The following is a 19337-nucleotide window of genomic DNA, read 5'->3' on the forward strand; positions in this document are numbered from 1 at the left end:
CAGAGTCGCTTCTCAATATTGCCACCTGAATGCTTCCCTTCCACATCTCAACACAGACCCCAATGTTCACAGGGGCCTGACAAGAGTGGCAAGGGGCTTGAAAAGATGTCACAGGGAGAGGCTCGCTAAAGAACTCTCTAGATTTCTGGGGACATCTCATGTGAGGAGAGCAGCTGGTCTAGTTCTTTGCACCCACTTTTTATAATGACTCTGTGTTTCTGTTAATCAGATGAGGAAACTGAAGCTCAGAGAAATAAAGGGATTTGCTCAAGGTCAGCTGGTGGGTAAAAAGTGTTCCTGGGATTTGAAGTCAGGTTTCCCACACAGACACAAGCATTGTCTCCTGGGCATTTGGAAGCAGGGAGGAAGGGCACCTGGCCAAGCCTGACTGCAGTTCCCTGCATCCTGTCCTCTCTGGATTCTTGCCACCTGTCACAGATGATCTCAAGTCCCATAGGAAAGGCAGAGATTACTCTGTCCATTTTATAGCTGGGACAACTAAGGCACACAGAATCATTCTCTAGCCCTGGATTATATAGAATGTTGTGCAGCAGAGGCTGCCCTGTGCAGGGCAGAGGACATAGGTTCAGACAGGATACATTTGAAGAAAGATCTAAAATATGGGGCTCCTGCGTGGCTCAACTGGTTAAGCATTGACTCTTGGTTTCAGCTAAGGTCATGATCTCACAGTTTGTGAGTTCAAGCCCTGCATCGGGCTCTGTGCTGACAGCATGGAGCCTGCTTGGGATTCTCTCTCTCCCTCTCTCTCTCTGCCCCTCCCCTGCTTGCTCTCTCTCTGTCTCAAAATAAATAAGTAAACTTAAAAAATAAATTAATTAAAATATGTCCAATAGGTGGACAAGAATGGAGAGATGGGAGTCCCAGGGCTGAGTCCCATTAATGGGTCCAAGTTCCCCACCTGGGGACCAGCCTCACAGGTCAAATCAGCAGGGCCTTCAGTCCAGCCAGTCTGGACATGCCCCTCCCCTGCCTTCCAGAATCTTCTCCTGTCCTCAGATCTCGGGCATGAGATCTTCCCAGAAACACGAACCCCAGACAGGTGAATGGATGTGGACGTTTTCCCCAAGCTCCTCTGAGTGAGGCTCCCTCTCTTGTTCCAAAAGGGAACCTGCTTAGGACCCCAGTCAGAATGATTCCCACACAGGCTGCGATATCAGCTTTCCTCTCTCTCCCGCTCCAGCGTGGAGCCCTGTAAAAGGCCCTTTGTGCAAGGCCCACAATGAAATGACGATCTGAGGGACAGCAGCACAAAGGACAGATGAGCCCGTCAGCCCAAGAAAGAGAAGATAATTCATAAGCCTGAGAAACAGGTGGGAAGGTAAAACTCTAAGTTTCATTAAAATGCCCTGATGTCCCCAGTCACGGAAGCATCGTTGAGAAATGCTTGTCCTAAGAGGAAAGCTCACCCTGGAAAAAAAGAGGGCCTCAGTCGATGCCAAGAGAGGAGCTCATTATGTTTTTTCTCTGGCTGTGTTTCTGGGCTGGAAAATGTGCCCCACAGGAGCGGAGTAATGAAGTGGCTGAAATTTCAGCCGCCACTGGTGAGCCGTGAGACAGGGATTTAGAACAAAGCAATGTCTGTCAGCTCCCACTTTCCACCTCCCTCTCCATGGGGCCTTGTACCATAAGTCTTGGAGACCCCTGAAGCCCCTGTCTTGGCAGCCTGATAACAAACATGCTGGCAGCTTTGGGAAGCGGTGGGAGGGCCTCTTCGATGCGGACACACAAAACACAGCTCTGTGCTCCAGCAGGAGTGAGACCTGGAGGTCGGCCCATCTCTGCTCGGACACTGAGATCACTGAGGTGTGGGACCCCAAGGGAGAGGCACCTGGGGTGCCGAAGAGAGATCCCTGGGCTTGGCAGACACAAGACCTGGTTTCAAATCCTGACTCTGACACTTACGGGCTGTGACTGTTTGTATCACGACAACCTGATGAGGTAGGGAGTATTATTATTATCCCCATTTTACAGATAACAAAACTGAGACATGGGGTTAAGTAATTTCATCATATTTCCATTGCCAATGAATAGCAAAGCCAGGACTGTCTGGCTTTCTAGGGTCTATGCTCTTAAGCACCGTACTACACTGGGATTTCCTTTACCCTTCCAGTAAAAGGCTACACGTCTGAAGCTTCAGGTGTTAGGACATAACTATGCTCTTCCTTTGGGAAGTGGGGTGGGTGGTGAAGGGCAGTATCCAGGTTCCCAGCTTGACCGAAGAAAACCGGCAATTGCCTGCAGCCTGATGTCTATGGGCCTGAGGAAAATCTGTCAGGATGTGTCAGTCCAAAGGAGACTTTCCTCCCCTAAAGTCTCAGAAAGGTGAGGCGACCATGTTCAGAGGGGAGACAGGAAGCCTGAGGCCCTGACCCTCCATTCCCCTGAACTCTGCTCACTCACCTGGAGGCCGACACTGTCAGCCTGACCCCCTTTGATGAGGTGGGAGATGAAGAGCCCACAGCCGAACTCGAGGCCCCCACGAACACTGAGGCCGAGGCCTTCAGGGTGCAGACGGTCCAGACGCACCTCCTTCAGCTTCCTGCCATAGGAGAGGTCAGTGATGGCTCGGCGCTGCCCCATCCACTAGCGAGTGACCCTATCCATCCCATGTGACCCTTCCCACCCCTGCCTCTGTCCTGGCAGCTCCCTCCATACCTGGAACGCCGGGGGGTCAGCTGGTCGTATTCCACCTGGTGCTTCAGTGGGATCAGGGGCCTGATGGCGTCAAACAGCGGCAGGCGGCTAGGCTCATTGATGACCAGCTTCAGGTCTCCCACAAGCACGACCACATCCATGGTTCTGCGGAGACACGGGGGATGCCTGGAGCCTCACCCATGGCCTGGGTGACATCCAAGGATTCCCAGAGGGTCCCCACCCACTGGGTCCAAGCCTTGGAAATGGGGAGAACACTCCTGAAAATCCCAGAGTCCCTAACTCTGGGCCAGCTGCCTCAGAAGAGCTTTGTTCTTTCACGTTAAATGTCACAAGGACAGGGGTGGGGTAGGGATCATTAACCCATCCTCACAGATGAACTCTAAGCCAGGATTCAGACTCAGCTCTGCCTAATTCTGAAGCCCAGGATCTTCCCAGCCAGGAAGCTTCGTGCGAGATGCTGGTGACCCTTCTCATACCCCACTTCTGATCTGCAGCTAAGCTCTATAAAGTCTGCCCTCACGGTATCTCTCACATGACTCCTCTTCACACCGTTCAGATCCTCAGCATCTCTGGCCTGCTCCTCTCTAGCTGTCAGCCGACCTGCTCACTCTCACCTAATGTTTTCTAAATATAAGTCACTCTCCTTCTCAAAACCCTTCAATGGCTCCCCACTGCCCAGAGGACATCACCCACTCTCCTTGAAGGACTCAGGGCCTCCACGGCCTGTCTCCGTGGAGCTACTCCAGGCTTGTGGCTGTTCATGGCCTCTGTGTGCCCTGGGTTCCACTCCCCCAGATTACCTGTCACTTCCCTGTGCTTTCATGTCTCTGCACCTGTGCTCATATTGATCCCTTGTCCTGGAATGTCCTTCTCTGATATTTCCACCTATCAAAATCCTTCTTACCCTTCAAAACCTAGCTCAAGCTGTCCCGGTCCTCCCTGCCATGATTAGAAGCAAAAGCTCCTTTCTTCACCCTGCTTTCACTTCACCTTAGCAGTTATTCTGCTGTGACTTATACTGGAGTTCTTTGTGGTTGTAGTGTCTGTATACTCCCCCCACTGGGTCACGAGTTACTTAAAGAAAGAAACTAGATCTTTTTCATTTCCAGATTCTGCCTGGTACCCAGCAAGTGGTAGGAGCTTACAAATGTATGCTGGATGAATACACACGTGACATCGGATGTATAGCTGGGGGCAGCTGGCATTTCTTGTTCTATCTCAGCACTTACATTCTGTTGAACCTTTCTGGCTACTTGATAGCCTCATCCATTGGATTGTGAGCAAACTGAGGGCAGCGACCGGTCTGTCTTGTTCACTCACGTGCCCTCAGCTCCTAGCACAGAGCCATGCACAGAGTATTTGTGTAAACATTTGCTAAGGCAAGTGAATGGTGTGTCCATTTGATTCCCAGGAGCACTGAGCATCTGTCCCCCTCCCAGAGCTCCCAAGGATGGGAGGGGGAGGTCCTCCTTTCTCAGAACAAGCCATCCCAGGGCTCTCTAGAGACAGAGGTACCCCGGGGTGGTCCATGGGAGCTGGATCCAGCATACTTACTGGTGATACATCCGCAGCACATCATATAGATAGTCCTTCTCCGCATCATTTTCAATCAGAAAATCCACCTAGAAAACCCAAGGGCAGAATTATAGCCCCAGGCCCAGCACTCCCATAGCAGACCCTGGGGAGGGGGAGGCCACTGCCAAGGGCCTCCTCAGCACCTCCACAGGGCTGGGGCTGTGAGAGGAGGGCAGCCAGGGGCGAGGCTGGCCCTCTGACCGTAACACATCAGACGCATGCAGATCACCCCAAAGTGGCCACAGGAGTACCTCTGCACATCCAGATGTGGCCAGGCTGAACCTCATCCCCAGGCAGGTACACACACTCATATGCACACACATGAACCTCCGCGTGACCGTGATGCACTCCCATGACAGCAGTGTTACCGCTCACCCCATGGCTATGTCACCAGAGTCCAGAGTGGCAATGCCAGTGTCAGATCTCTGGTCTGGAAGAAGCCCAGTGTCTTACCTGATGGTGACTGTAGTGCCGGATAACTGCTTTCAGAAAGGATTTGGGCCACTCGCTCAGATAGCACATCCTACCCGCTGGAAGGACCCTACCGTTCTTCTCTGTCACCAATGCCAGGGGCAACTTTGCCTTGTCCTGTCCTGGCCAGGGCTGGGCTAGCCCTGCCGTCTGTCCACTAGTCAGCCTCCTGGCTACTCCTTCACCTCTCCACATCCCTTCAGTCCCTCACCTCCCCTCCCCCTCCAGGGGGAGAGTCAAGTTACATCATTTCAACTTTGCTGACGTCAATGGCTGGGACTCCAAGGTCAGGGTCAGGAGCTGTTTCATTAGCACCTCAATCCCAGGGGAACTGGTGGGTAGAAGCCCCAGATTCCACTCCCTGGAACAGTTCAGCGTGAATCTCTACACGCTGTATCCTTGACTCTCTCTTTAGCCCAAGACTGAATAAAAGGGCAAGAACAGCTTCCAGCTGGGAGGCGGGTCAGGAGGCTCTGAACTGTGCATGGTCAGGAAAGACTCTACAAGAGGAGGCTTGGATTCCCCTTAAATGAAGGCAGGGTTCAGGTGGGAGGAGGCAGGACAGTCCATCTTGCACCAGTTTGTGACCTACTCTTTTGTGATGAGCTGGAACTGAGCTAAGAGGGATAGAACCAGGAGGCTGTGGCAGATGTGTGCTGAAGAGTGATGGGAAGGCGGTGGCCCAGGGCTGACCAAGAGGATAGAAGGAAGGCGCTAGACCAGAGCAACTGGAGTGCATTCATCATTCAGTAGACACCTCTGGGCACTGCACACCTCTGCATGGCACAGTGCTGTCGAGGATCTACTGCATGCCAGGTGCTTTCCACTGAGCGCAGGGTATTAGGACATTGGCACAAAGTGCCCTGGAGCAGGGGCTCCTTGAATTCGGCCCTTGGACTGCTCCTTGTTCTCTCATTCAGGCCATACTCTGCTTACTGACTGCCAACCATGCCTAGGAACTTTACGTAAATTCTCTTAACCTCCCAACAAACCTCTGACATGCATGGATACCGTCATCCCCCTTTGAGAGATGAGAAAATATAGGCTCCAGGAAGGAGCAGAGCTGAGACTCCAACGTATGCCGGCTGGCTCTAAAACCTTTGCTTTGTTTCTGACCACCACATAGTATCCACTTACCGGATACAACTTTTTGTATGCATTCGTCTAACAGACATTTACTGAGCACCTACTGTGTGCAAGACACTGCGTCTTTTTCTAATTAGATTTAAAAATCTTTTCCTTTTCTTGGATCTCTCTTGACATGGGCACAGAAACCCCAAAGGAGCCCAGCATCTACAAATACTTTATCACATCAATCCCTCCTTCCCGGCCCACCTATCTCTGGTCTCCTCCATCCTGCATCAGCATTCTCTGGCTGATCCTCAACTAACTCTTTGCTATCTGTCTGTATGGTAGGGGGAAGGGGGGCTCAGGCCCCCTGTCTAGGGCCCTTGAGGCAAATTCTGCGTTTAGCCTTGGGCCCTTTCCAGCCTCATCTCCCAGCATTCCTCCATATGGACTGGCCCTTCAGGAGAGCTACACAGGGAAAGCAAACAACATTCAGCTCATGCAAATACAACTCCACGTGTGCACCCTGCCAAAGACCGAGAAAGAGAGCAAGAGCAAATTAAATAATGCATGTTGTTCCACTCAACGAACATCTGCCCTTCTCAGGCTGTTGTGGGGACTAAATAAGCGAATATACACAAAGTATTTAGAACAGTGCCCAGGGCTCCCAAATCTTGAGGACTCTGAAACATGTGCTGGGTCTCTTCCTTTCTGTCTCCAGACCCACTCTGCAGCCTTCTCCACACTGCCCTGTGTCCCAGGACGCTTTGCCTGGGCTCCCTGCCCTCTGACACCCAGCTGGTGTGAGAGCCCGAGGAGAGAGAAAATGGGGTTCTGACTCCCCCGCTCACACTCTCTGCTACATCACCTTACAAGCAGCTCTGAGCTTCTGCCTGTAGCCATGGCTCTCCCCTTCCTTTGCCCCTTCAGGAGCACCTGGCTTCCTGCTGCTGCTCCCAGGCCCTGTCACCACACTTTGTGGGTTCATGCGTCCCTGCCCATCCTTCGTAAAGCTCTCTTTAGTCTCCCATTTGGGAAACCGTTGGGATAAGCCACACGCTTCTTGCCTCAACTCTGGCTGGTGTGAAACATTGGCTCTTAGCAGTGTTAGTACCGGCAGCATTTTCTCTCTATGAGCTCTTCCTCCACCTTTAAGATGCCTCAAACATCAGCTCTCCTTGGTCAAACCTCTCCTCATGCTCCCCCACAAGTCTTGTGCTGTGATTCCGCGCACATGACACCACTTAGTTCCCACCCCTGCCACGGCACTCACCAAGCTGTATTGTACATTCTCTCTTTACTCTCCTGTCTCCCCACTAATCTGTGTGTGGCCCAGACACGGGGCTGGGAAGAGTGTGGCAGGGTGAGGCCAACAAGCCCCTTCCCCAGCTGACTCTGCACTTCTCTGGGCTTCAGTTTCCTCATAAAATGGGGATAAAAGTACCTATTTCATAGGATTTCATCCTTCTTTGAGACCCTAATCATTTTTTTTTATTATTATTTATTGAGTTAATGCCTGGCACTGGACCTGGCAAATAGTAAGTGCTAAGTGTTTGTTGACCAGAACTAAGTAAATGAACACAGATTCTATATTCTCAGCAGCTAGCAGGCCGTGGGCACTCCATAAATGTTGCTGGAATGAATGGATCCAGCCACACTTCTCCCCAGGCCTTCAGAGCACTACCCCTGGGTAGTACTGGGTATATTTGGTTCTTGTTTTATTATTCTTCATCCTTTCAAGACACCTGTGTCTTGCTGGCTAGTTGGTGGCATTTGTTTCCATTTTTAAATTTTTTAGAGTTTATTTATTTCTTTTGAGAGAAACAGAGAGAGAGAGAACAAGCAGGGGAGGGGCAGAGAGAAGAAGAGACAGAATCCCAAGCAGGCTCCCCCCCCACCAGTGCAGAGTCCAGCGCGAGGCTCAAACTCATGAACCATGAGATCACGGCCTGAGCCGAGATCAAGAGCTGAATGCTTAACTCACTGCACCACCCAGGCGCCCCTAGTTGGTGGCATCTGACCCAGTGCTTGGCACACCTGATCATGCCCTCTTCCCCTGCCTCTCCTACCTCACTTGCTGTTCCTTCCTCTCTTCCTCTCCTCCAAAGGTTGGGGTGCCCTGGTGCAGTCCTGGGTCTTCTTTTCCTCTTCACTGTGTCCCTACGTCACCTCATCAGTTTCAGAGGTTGAGCTACCATTTATTCCTCAAGGACTCACTGCAGCTTATCTCCAGCACAGACCTCTCCCCCCATCCTCAGACTCCCAGAGCTCCTGGCCTTCTTTGTCACCTCTCTACTTAATGCTTGAACAGGCACCTCAAACTTACAACGTTCAAAATGGAACTCTTGGTTTCCACCACCTCCCATCTTGTCCCCACCAAAATGCTGCTCCTCCCAAAATGTAGACTCCCCTTTGATGCCTCCCTCTCCACACCCACAGCCACCCATCACCAGAACCCACTGGGTCTACCTTTTCTCATGTCCGGGGTCTGACTGCTCCTCATGCTAGTCCAAGCCCCCACCTCTGGCCTGGGCTGCTGTAGGAGCCTCCTGCCTGGGGTCCCCCTTCCACGCCTGGCCCCTTCAGTCTGCTCTCTACCAGCACTCAGAACAATCCCTCGTGTAAGGTGCAAGGCAGTCGTGTCACTCCCCTGCTGGCTTCTCATCACTCTGAGAACAAAACCCGAAGTCCTGACCCTGGTCTACAGGCCCCCACCCCACTCTAATTCATCACCCATTACTCTTTAATTTGTAATTCCTCTCAGAAACACCACCCTCCCTGCTGTTCCTAAAGGCTTCAGGGCCTTTGTATTTTACTGTTCCCTCCTCTTGGAATATTCTTGCAAGTTCTTTCACTCCTTGGAATGGCTCCTTTCCTCCCTTCTTTCTAGATGTCTGTTCAAATATCACCTTTTCAGAGAGGCCTTCCTGACAACCAACTAGTTGCTCTCTGTCCTCTCATCCTAGTTTATTTTTTCCATGACATGTATCACTACTTTGCATTGTATGATACTTGTATTGGTTTACTTGTTAACTGTCTGTCTTCCCCACTAGAGTGTACTAAGGAGCCAGGGACTTTGTTTTATTATTCAATGGTTAGAGTAATGTTGGGCATATATTAGGAGCTCAGTCAATGTTTACTGCATGAATGATTAGTAAAACTTTGGAAGGCAGGGGGCCTTTCTGACCTTCTTATTGATCCCCTTCCTCCTGCCCCCAGGGGCCTGGCCTCAGCAGGGTACACTACAGACATCCATAAATGAATGATTACTGAACAGGCAATAAAAACTTTTTGAGCAAATGAGTAACCAAGTTCCTCCAACATGCAGGCACAGTGAGCAGAAGGACAGCCTTCTTTTGAAAATCTGGTTCTCCGGGGATGAGGCTTACTTGGTCTCTGATGCTCCCCTTCCCTCTCCTTGGTATCCCGGCCCAAGGTGGTGACTGGGAAGGGCATGCAAGTACTGCTGATGTCCTTGGGAAACTGCACAAGCCCAGAGAAAGGGACTCTACTCAATAGCCTGGAGCCTGCTGGCTCATCCAACAGGATGCTCTGCAGGTATCTGCAGGTGGCCATGGACCAAATGGTTACCACAGGTCCAGAGTAGCCAGTGCTTGAATTCTTATTTAATCCTAACTGTCCAGTGTGGTAAGCACTGTGAACCTCATCTCATAGCCGAGGAAACTAGAACTCAGTGAGATTAAATGGCTTGCCCAAGGTCTCACTGGCGGTGAGTGACAGGGTTGAGATTTGACCCTAGTTCTGCCCAACTTCATATAATAGACAACAACAGTGGACATTTGTTGAGGACTCACTAAATATCACAGTCTATTTAAACTCCCTACACCCGTGTAGATCTCACCCAACACTCACAAGAACCTTAGTAGGCAAATATTATTGTTATCTTCATTTAACAAATCAAAGAACTGAAGCACAGAGAGGTTAATAACTTGCTCAAGGCCACACAGCACTTTCCATGACAATATACCACTTTTAGTGCTACTCCCAACAGATAAAGATTTCCATTACAAACCATTCCCAAGGGGTAAATTTGCACTACAGCACTAAGGAAGGGACACCTAGAAAACAATCAACAGAAGCTGTAAATTTCACCCAGTATGGCTGTGCGCCCCCATCTGTATCCTCTGCTGCTTTGTCCTCTCTCCCTAGTTCCTAGATGATCTCAACCTGGGAGGGGAAGGCTCCTGCCGTCTTGGAGGCTGCAGAGCACAAAGTCCAGCCTAGGCCTTGCCCACATGGCGCCGGCCCCGCCTGCACACACAGGGGCATAAATAGGTAATGACTCTTGTGATGAGGAAGAGCAGGGCAATGGAAACACGAAGACCCGAAGTCCTTTGGGACCTGCAGGCCCTGGTGAAGAGAAACAGGGGCTAACTCCAGGGCAAGTCAGACATCAGGGACTCCATAGGTAATTCTTGAAAGAGAGGCAAAGATAGTACCCACAGGGAAGAGGCAAAAGAGGACCTGACATTACTTTCTGCTCAGGGGCAGGAAACTGAAATTCAAGCCTGAGCCTTGCGGTGGGGATGAGAGGCTGTGCTCCTTTGAAGTGGGTTGCCTGAAATCCACACTCACCAAATGTCCCCTGCGGCTGAAATTTCTCCCCTCACGTCTCTGCACAACAGGATGCACTGGTGAACAGTTTCATGCTCCCCTTGCTAGTTGCCAGCCTCAAACTCCTGCTGAATTTCCAGCTATCTCTCATCCTTAGAATACCCAAGCCCTCTTTTTTAGGAGACTTCTGCCAGTGTGAGCTTCCTCCTTCGTACTCCCACCAAACCTTGATCCCAACACTCAGCACCCAGTCGTGGGTAATTATTAACATAGGGTCTGCCTCCTGCTTGTGCAGCCAGCAATGTGAGGGCACAGATGAGGTCTGGCACTGAGTGGGTACTCCAAATACATTTATTAACTGAATGAGTCCCCCTGGCCCTTAGCTCCTGTGGCCTCTACATTGGCTGGCTCCTCTGGCTCCCTGGGCCTCTCTGTGAGGAGAGAGGGGTTAAGCACCCTGACTTTGCCTACCTGAGCTCTCCTCCCTCAGGCCTGGGAAGAGGTTTGGCCTGGTCTAAAGACACTGCCCCATTGGGCTCTGTGATGGCCTCAGGGCACAGAGTCACCTGTCCCTCAGGCAAAGCCTGTGGGTGGCTCCAGATACCCCTGGCTTCACCCTTGGGCTCTGAAGCATCCTAAGTCTTAGTGGGGAGGTCTGCTGGGTTACCTCCAATGGTCCTCTCTGGTCTCAGGACCTCAGCAACTCCCACACAGCTCTGGAAACAGTTCTGGAAATGCCCTGGGCGAAATCCAGCCCCTTTCTGTGAGGGCCTGAGAATCCTGAACCATCCTTGATGTCCCTTACTGGGACACACCAGGGGAGATATAGCTCCGTCTGAAGAGTCTGGCTGACTCTCCGTACCTCCTCCCTTCCTCCCACTGCCCCCTTGTCAGTGCCAGGGGCTTGCTTCTCAGGCTCTAAGATATGCCCTGAAGTGGAGGAAGGCGCCCTGAAGTGGGGAAAGGCTCCCTAAAGTGCTTCTAACTCATGTTTTGAGGTCAAAGGACAGAGAGAGATGACCAGTTTTCCTTCCCACTAATTCTCACCTCTCAGACACTGTACCATACCCTCTCCATATGCTCCAACAGCCCTGAGCTTGGGGCACTAGGAGCTGGGGGACTGACTATGGGGCATGTCAGAGAAGCATCCTGTCCTCAGGCCAAGGCTGGAAGGAATTCCAACCCCAGAGAAGTTCCCACCCTTGGAGAGCAGAAGGAGAAAGGGCACTTTCTGGAGATCGGTTTATGGGTTCCCACACCTGGAGTCCTAGTGTCCCCTCCCTTATTTCACTGGGGATCCCAGCTGGAAATCAAACGACTCTCACGGGTCCCAGTGCATCCACAGCTCTAAGTCCGGGCTGGAAAAGGGAGGGGTGGCACTCGGTCTGACAATCCCCCACTCACCCTGTCCAGGACTCCGGAGTCCTGGACGCTTTAGGGGCCCCTAAAAAGCTCTGACCTTGTGCCGGAACTCTCGAGCCACCTTCCGGTCCATGGCTGGGCCAGATCGCAGCGTCGCCACACAACTCGCTACTTCGGATGCCTGGCGGCCCCAAGCCGGCAAGGAGCCGCAACGAGATCCGGCAGCCCTGGGAGCGGTGGGGGCGTGGCCTGGGCGCGGAGGGGCGGGGCCTGGGCGGGGCCGCTGGGCCTTCCAGAACACCTGTCCGGAAGCTCGTCGCCTCCCACCGACGCCCTCCGGAGCAAATGTCCCCGACTGTGTGTATGTTGTGGTGGCGGCGGTGATTGAACTCGATGCTGGCCCTCCCCTTGGAGGGTTCGATGAAATCTACACGGGTGTAGGGAGTTTAAATAGACCGTGATAGTTAGTGAGTCTTCAACGAATGTGCGTTGTTTTGTTCTTTATTATCTGATGTTAGGCAGAACTGGAGTTAGACAGAATCTCAACCCTGTCACTCACTGCCAGTGAGACCTTGTGCTCCCCCAAACAAAAGCAATTGAGGGAGAGGATCTCAGGAGGTCTGGGGAGGTTTGAGACTTTTTTGGGGGGGTCAGACTACTTTTTTGTGGAGGTCCTGAGACTCACATCAGTGGGTAGGGATAATCAATGGATGCGCAAATAGAGGCACATTCGTGCACTCCTGAGGCTTTCACCCACTGCCAGGCATCTCACCTCCAGCGTAATTCTATAAGGCCTCCTCCATGGGCTTATTCCCATTAGGAAGAAATCTTTGATCTGTGAATCCCTTCAGTCTGGGTCTTATGAGGCTCACAGAGGCCTGAACCAGTGGGTGGCAGTGCCCCTCCCGAACCAACTTTCCATCCCACATCCCTAGCCCAACCTCACTCCAAACACACACACACACACACACACACACACACACACACACACACACGCTCACTGAGGCATGGACGGGCCTGGCAGTGACATCCTGATTTACTGCTGACCTTTACCCAGGGCCCAGACCCCATCTGATTCATTTGATTTATTCAGCCAAAGTTCGCTCAACTCCTAGGTCTAGGGCTGGGGTGCAAAGACAATGATGAATCAAGCCTGGGACAAACTGAGAGGAAAGAGTGGATTAGGAAAGAGGTGATAAAAATAGGTGTGAATGAGAGTGAGTGGGACCTTTAATCTTGGAGCTTGTGCCTGGATTTAACCCATGGTGGGAGCCTGATCTGTGTGCACCATGTCAGGGAGCAGGGAACAGGGAGATGGACAGCAACCCAAAATACTGAACCACTTATAATCATAACTTCAGGGACACCTAAAGACCCCCCTCCTTTTCATCTTATCCCCAATGGCTGAAGCTTTGCCAACAGACTTGTTTTTATTTGAGCTAAATTATTGCCTACTTTAGGATATAAATCCTTCCTGGAGAAGAAGCTTGAAATATTATCCATGTTCTCACCTTAGTATTAACTAGTTAAGGCAGAGATAAAAGGTGAAGACTTGTGGGATTTTCAAAGGTCCAGGAAAGACACATGAAATATATTCTCCTTTAACTTACTTTGTTGATTTTCTACATCTGTTAACTAAGTCATATGGCTGTTATTTCATAGAATCCAGGCAAAGTGGCAAATGTCCTTACAAGGGGAATGCAGTCCACTGGCCACCTCAGTCGTTTTCCATGACCACCACTCCCACAGACTCTCTCCTTCTTTAAATGCTTTATCTTTTGGTTTTGAGGACAGCACTAAGTCCTGTCTCTCCTCTCCTGTGAATGTTCCTTTTCAAGTTTTGTCTTCACCCATTCCCTAACCAGGGTTCCTTAAGGCTCCATCTTTGATTCCCTCCTCTTCTTCTCATCTATGCCTACAGCTCCAAATACTCTCTGTGGGGATGTGTGCTTTATTTCCCACTATATTCCCAGAACAAGGTGTGGTAAGAAATAGATGCTCAACAAATTTGTTCAATGGATGAATAAATGAATGCATCCCAAGTTTATATACTGAGTCCACCACCACCATTATCATCATAATTTCTGCAAGACTTGCATCTGGTTTGTGTTCCGACACTTAGTTAGCCAAGGGAGTGATACACAGGTTCCCAAGGCTGCCAAGCCCACATTTCCAACGTTAAACAATTCCTTTTAGAGGGAGTATATCTTGTTCAAAATTAAAGTGTTTTTATTTGTTTGTTTTTGTATGTTGTTGTTAAAGTTTGGCCTTGGTGGGATCAATAATATGGGAGTGTGAGGCACTTCTGTCATTCGGTCAACATTTTCTGAGCTGGGGCCTGAACTAGTGCTGGACATACAGAGGACTAAGTCATGATTCATTCCCTAGAGGTGCTCAGAACAGGTAGAGTAGGGACTTGGGGAGCCAGGAAGTTGTAATGGTGAGTGGTAGGAGCATAGGCTAGGATTCTGCAGGTTTGATTCTGATACTGACAACGGACCACCGAGTGGCATGTCCCAGGGCTTCTGTAAAAAGAGAGTGGAAGACCAGACTCACACAAGCATCTTGGGTGTCCGGTGGAAGGGCTTTCCAAAACCCAGGTTTCTGAGTTGGGGATCTTTGAAGGGTAAGGGATGTTGGGGGCTGCACTTGCTATCTCCTTGCCCCACCGGGGGACTTAAGGCTTAGTGATCTGAATCCAGCCTCCCCTGGGGAGGGGCAGCCACAGGTCATGTGGGGCAAAGGCTGGGCTGAGATCTGGCGCCTAAATTATGGTAATGAGCGGGGCAGTCCTGTCACTCTAGCTCCGGGAGGAGCCCAGCGCCTGGGAGGAGGGGCCAGGGGAACCTTCAGACCAGGGAGTGAGAGGGACTGCGGTCGCCGAGTGGAGATGTGACCCTGCGTTCGCCGGGACAGACACTCGAGCTCCGGATCCTGCGTTCAGGCTTCCCAGTCCCCTTGCGCCCCTATGGGGGCCCCGGCCCCGCCTGCCCCCGCGCCCGCGCTCTGCCTGCTACTCGCCTGCGTCTCGCTGCCCTGGGGTGAGCCAACGGGCCCGTCCCTGAGGGTGCAGGCTCTCGGTGAGAAAGGGTGTGGGCTAGGGGAGGCCAGGGGCCGGGGGGAACCTTTAGGAAAACCGGCCTCTGGGCAGGTTTCAGAGAGGGAGGGAAAAGAGGTTTGAGGGAGGGCAGGGCCACGGCCAAGGAGAGGGTCGGAGGGGGCGCGGAAGGAAAAAGAGGCCGGCGACAGCCAGGGGAATGGGTCCCAAGTTAGGTAGGATGGAAGAGCCCCCAGGTGGGGAGCTAGAGAGAACTGGGGCACAGAGAGTAGGAGGAAAGAGGGAGGAGACCCTTGTAAGAGAGGTCGTCAGAGAGAGGGAGAAAGGATTGAAGTCTGTAGGGAGAGAGAATGGGGGGATGCAGAAGAGGCTTCCTAGCAGGTGGGAGGATAGGTGGTGGGAGACCCAACAAAGAGAGGCCTGGCTTGAGTGGAAAGCAATCCCCCTTCCCAGCCGCAGCCCCTACAGCACCCACAGCCCAGGGCAATCCAGTGCTGCAGCCCGAGCCTGCCCGGGATCCCAGGTGAGTAAGAGCAAGCCTGTGGCTGCTGCATCCGCGGCTCCCATCTTTGTTTCTAGTATGGATGACCCCAGGGTTTTAGCACAGAGGGTAGGGGGGAGGCTTGGAGGTGGTGGGGATGTATGGCCCATTACTATCCCCTCGCCCATGTTAGACTTGTTTCTCATCTAGCCACAGCTCTCAGGAGGTGACCCTTGCCATAGAGGATGCTACAACAGTGATAGGAGGCCAGGTAAGAGGAGGCCTGGGGAAGGGGTCTTCACTGGGCAGGGGCTTATTTCTCTCTGGGACTGGGGCTGGCAGGGAGCTCTGTAGGCTGCAGGAAGGTTGTCTCTGCAGTTATTTGGAAGGAAACAAACAGTGTTCCTAGTATACATCTGAAGTGTGCAAATTTACGAGATGGCTCTAGTCCCACTTTCCTAATCTCTTGGGACCCTGTAGTCAGCTCAGTTTGGTTTTGGTCTTGTTTTGTTTTGTTTGCGGAGGAGGGCACTAAGATGCAATCAGGACATAGCTGAACTCTCCCCCGTCCTGGGGTGACAGCAAGAAGGTGAGGGTTTAGGTGAGTTGAGTTCTCTCCTCCCTGCCTGGTCTGGGAAAGTACAAAGCCCTGTAAGAGGCCCCACTCCATATCTTGAGCCATGCTCCAGCAAGGATACCTAGAGAGGAGAGACGAAAATCGGGCTACTCGGTGGGGTTTGTGAGGAAGGGTTGGTTGGGAAAGGGAGCCCCAAACTATTATCCTCTGAGTCTGCACCATAATCTGTTGCCCACCCTCCTGGGGTCCTCCATGCTTTCAGGATAGGTGGTAGTTTGTTTTCCCCCTTTGCCAATTTTTTTTGGTCTCTGGATCAGGCGACTCAGGTTCTCTTTTCAATCCTGTCCTGCATGTGTCTTTTCTCCAACTACAGACATGTTACAAATCCAGCCCACCCATAGCCAGGTCCCACAGAGGATCTTGAACCTCAACTCATGCACCTTGGCCTTCGGGATCAGCTCTTTGTGGCTCCTTGGCCAGCAGGTTGGGGAGGATTGTTTATAATAGAAAACAATGTGCCCCAAATACCTGTCTTTTGGAAATAGAAATGAATGAAGACCCCCAAGGCAGGAGGATGGCATGCTCATTCTGTAAGGTGTGGATTATCTAGGCTTTTTATTTCTGTCTGCCCACTTTTCCAGGCCCCAAGTTTTAGAATCACGGCCAGATGCAGTTTGAATTGAAAGACAATGTTGTTACTCTTTTTATATAAGATGAAATCAAGGATGACCTGCCGGGGCCCCCGAAAGCAGGTGAAACAAGGTCTCCTGGTGGAGCCTGTTTCCCCACAACATGAATGCCCCCCAGAACTCCAGGAATCCCTGTGTTTTAGTGGGGAAAATTATCCTTACCCAAGCACCTCATTCCACTGGCCGGCTTCCTTCCTTAACAGATTCTAGGGTAAGCCTCCCTCTGTTTTCCTCTGGGAAGTTTCTGGATCAGCCAAGTCCAGTAGGTTTCTCACATTATTCCTTAGAGCAAATAAGGGGTTGGAATGCCCCTCCTTTAAAGCTATTCAGTGGGAGTGGGAGAATGAGGTCATTAGCTAGAAAGTGAACCTGGGGATCCTTCGAGGGCTTTTGCCTGGAATAATCTCATCGGTAAGGGTGGAGGTCCCAGACCAGCAGTCAGCCAACCTTTACTTCAATACTGCCACATTCCTGTAGAACTCAGCCATTCTCCAGAGAATTGAGGGTATAGACCAGGATGGGGAAAAAAACTCACATTGTTATTCACAGGATCCTCAATTTAACTGAAATTTAGCATCCCCTTTAATTATTACTACAGGCTACAAACCACAATGCAGCAATAGCAGTGTCTGTGACTGTCACCAGTAGAAATCACATATATTTTCATATCACCTTACAGTTGTTGATATTTCCAGGTCTCATGTAAACTCACTACTTCCAAACTCTGGCAATGTTAAGACCTGCTGCTATCTTGCTATTTAATGTATTAATAAACAAGCACAAATATTATTAATCATTTTTATAAAATATTTTTGTAACTGTATTGCAATATAATCGGTATGTTTGTAATCTTCTGTTTTATTTTATGCATTTATAGACATTATTCTGAGAATGGGTTGATAAGCTTCACTAGATTGTCAAAAGGGTCCTTGGCATCAAAATGATTAAGAACTTCTGATCTATACTGAAGACGAATCATTTGGGCAAGATTTAAAATGTTTTCCAGAAAATGGCCTTGCACTGCAAGCACTGGCTATCTTACCTTCATTAACACTGATCTCAGGAGCCACATCTGAGGAGGGGGCTAGGAGTGGAAAGACACAAAGACCAGGCTTCATTAAGAGCTCTTCAGGGCCTATGGGATGCTGATGGTGATCGTTTTTCCCATGGTCTCCGAGGCCCTGTGAGATTGATTACGACCATGGTGGGAAGCCTGACTCCTGGGGCTCTGGCTGGGTCTGGAGGGTAAGGAGAGCCAGGGAGGACCTGGGAACCAGGGGCCAACGTGGGACAAGAACACTGAAACCTGGCCAGGGAGGGACTGGTAATCTTCCAGGGGTTAGCAAGATGGTGAAAAGGGAGGGAGGGAGTGCCCAGGGATGAGGTAGAGAGACTGGGCCTGCCAAGGAGGAGCAAAGAACTGAGCTTGGGCTCCAGGGACCAAGGGTTCTGTCTGAGTCCTTGGCCGGAGGCTGGGGATTCTGTTTGAGGATGCAGAGATGACAACGAGGGAGGAAGACACGTGAGAAATACCCACAGTGTGGTTGGTGCCTGGTTGGCCCTGGGATCAAGAACATGAGATCTGGGAAGCTGTACAAATGGGGAACCCAGGGCTCTGAGAGGTGAGGAGCCTGCTGCACCCAGGACCCCAGTCCCAGGTGACATGAGACACCTCACACTAGGGTCCAGGAAGTCAGGTGTCCAAGTCAGCTAGCCGTGTGGTGACTGAATACATCTGATGTTTGGGACAGTTCGAATTTTAGGTGGTTTATATCTTGAGAGACCACGTGTTGGGATTTCTGGTCTGGAAGATAGGATTTCTCGGCTCTCTTTGCTTGTGGCCTCCCCAGATTTATGGTATCAGGGAAAATCCTTGCTTGGAGCTGCATTCTGAGGATGGTGGGTGGTGACCTGTGTGGAAGGTTGGAGTGGAGGATGGGGTGAGATGTTCCCCTGACCTGGGGAGAGGGGCTGCCTTTGTTTCCTCGGTCTGCCTCATGTGGTTTCTGTGGTGAGTATTTGTTCTCCAGACAAGGGGGTTTTGTGTTGGGCTGGGAGGGAGAGAAGAAAGGAGTGGAGGCCGGGGGATATTGGAGCATGGAGCGGAGGAACTGTGTTCGGGCCACCGAGATGCCACCTTGGAGGGTAAAAAACAGCCTTCACTCCTCTAGGGTAGGCCTGAGAGTTCTGTGTTCCAGACCTCTCAGAAGTGGGCCTACAGAGGTGGGCTGGTTGGGGGCACTGAGGGGCAGGGCATCTCCTCCTCCAGGTGATGGACAGGAAGGGGCATGACCCCTAGGAGGTCCCTCCCTGACATCAACCCTTGACCGAGTTCTCTTCCTTCTGTTTTGAAAAGGGGGCTGAAGTCCTGGACTCCTTGGCCATGTCCTCTTGGGAAAGACGGCTCCATCGGGCCAAATGTGCACCATCTTGTAAGTGGCCCCCTCCCTGCAGCCCATGGGAAGGCCCTGGCCCGCAGGGAAACCTGTGAGGGCAGGGCAGGCTTTCTTCAGGGCCTCTTGTGACCTTTTTTCCCCAGAAAGGGGTGTCTTTCCACCTTTTCCAGCCCCGGTCTCCAACTCCATTTTGCTTTCTCCTTCCTGGCTGAGGAGAGCTTCCTCTGCAGTGTCCTGTTCTTACGACCATGGCCCTGTGGCTTTTCTCTCTCACACTATCTGATGCTAGTGAGATTGTGTTTCCTTGTTTAGTGGTTATTTCCCCCTCCCACTTCACCCTGTTTTTGCGGCCTCTCCCCTCACCCTGCCCTGTGTCTGTGGCCTCTACCTTTACCCTGTCCTGTGTCTG

The 19337-nt window shown here is 51.4% G+C and overlaps 2 protein-coding genes across 6 annotated transcripts in view; one reads left to right on the plus strand and one right to left on the minus strand.

Moving 5' to 3' along the window:
• The window catches only part of USH1C (USH1 protein network component harmonin), a 47893-nt gene extending 35925 nt beyond the window's left edge, over window positions 1-11968 (minus strand). For 3 of the 5 annotated variants that reach the window (XM_023239628.2, XM_023239625.2, XM_023239629.2), the window contains exons 1-4: window positions 11825-11968; window positions 4231-4298; window positions 2677-2820; window positions 2422-2560 (exon numbers count right to left, since the gene is read on the minus strand). In XM_023239628.2, coding sequence (XP_023095396.1) covers window positions 2422-2560; window positions 2677-2820; window positions 4231-4298; window positions 11825-11860 — 387 coding nt within the window. In that variant the 5' untranslated portion in view covers window positions 11861-11968. Of the gene's footprint in view, window positions 1-2421; window positions 2561-2676; window positions 2821-4230; window positions 4299-8259; window positions 8809-10386; window positions 10788-11824 lie in introns of those variants that run through there. The other 2 variants (XM_023239626.2, XM_023239627.2) reach the window with 2 other exon arrangements.
• Window positions 11969-14559: 2591 nt separating this feature from the next.
• Window positions 14560-19337, plus strand: part of OTOG (otogelin) — a 91997-nt gene continuing 87219 nt past the window's right edge. The window contains exons 1-4 of the mRNA XM_023239728.2: window positions 14560-14807; window positions 15239-15308; window positions 15477-15537; window positions 18889-18964. Coding sequence (XP_023095496.2) covers window positions 14696-14807; window positions 15239-15308; window positions 15477-15537; window positions 18889-18964 — 319 coding nt within the window. The 5' untranslated portion in view covers window positions 14560-14695. The remainder of the gene's footprint in view (window positions 14808-15238; window positions 15309-15476; window positions 15538-18888; window positions 18965-19337) is intronic.

Source organism: Felis catus, chromosome D1 (genome assembly GCF_018350175.1).
Source record: "Felis catus isolate Fca126 chromosome D1, F.catus_Fca126_mat1.0, whole genome shotgun sequence".
NCBI classification, from domain to species: domain Eukaryota; kingdom Metazoa; phylum Chordata; class Mammalia; order Carnivora; family Felidae; genus Felis; species Felis catus.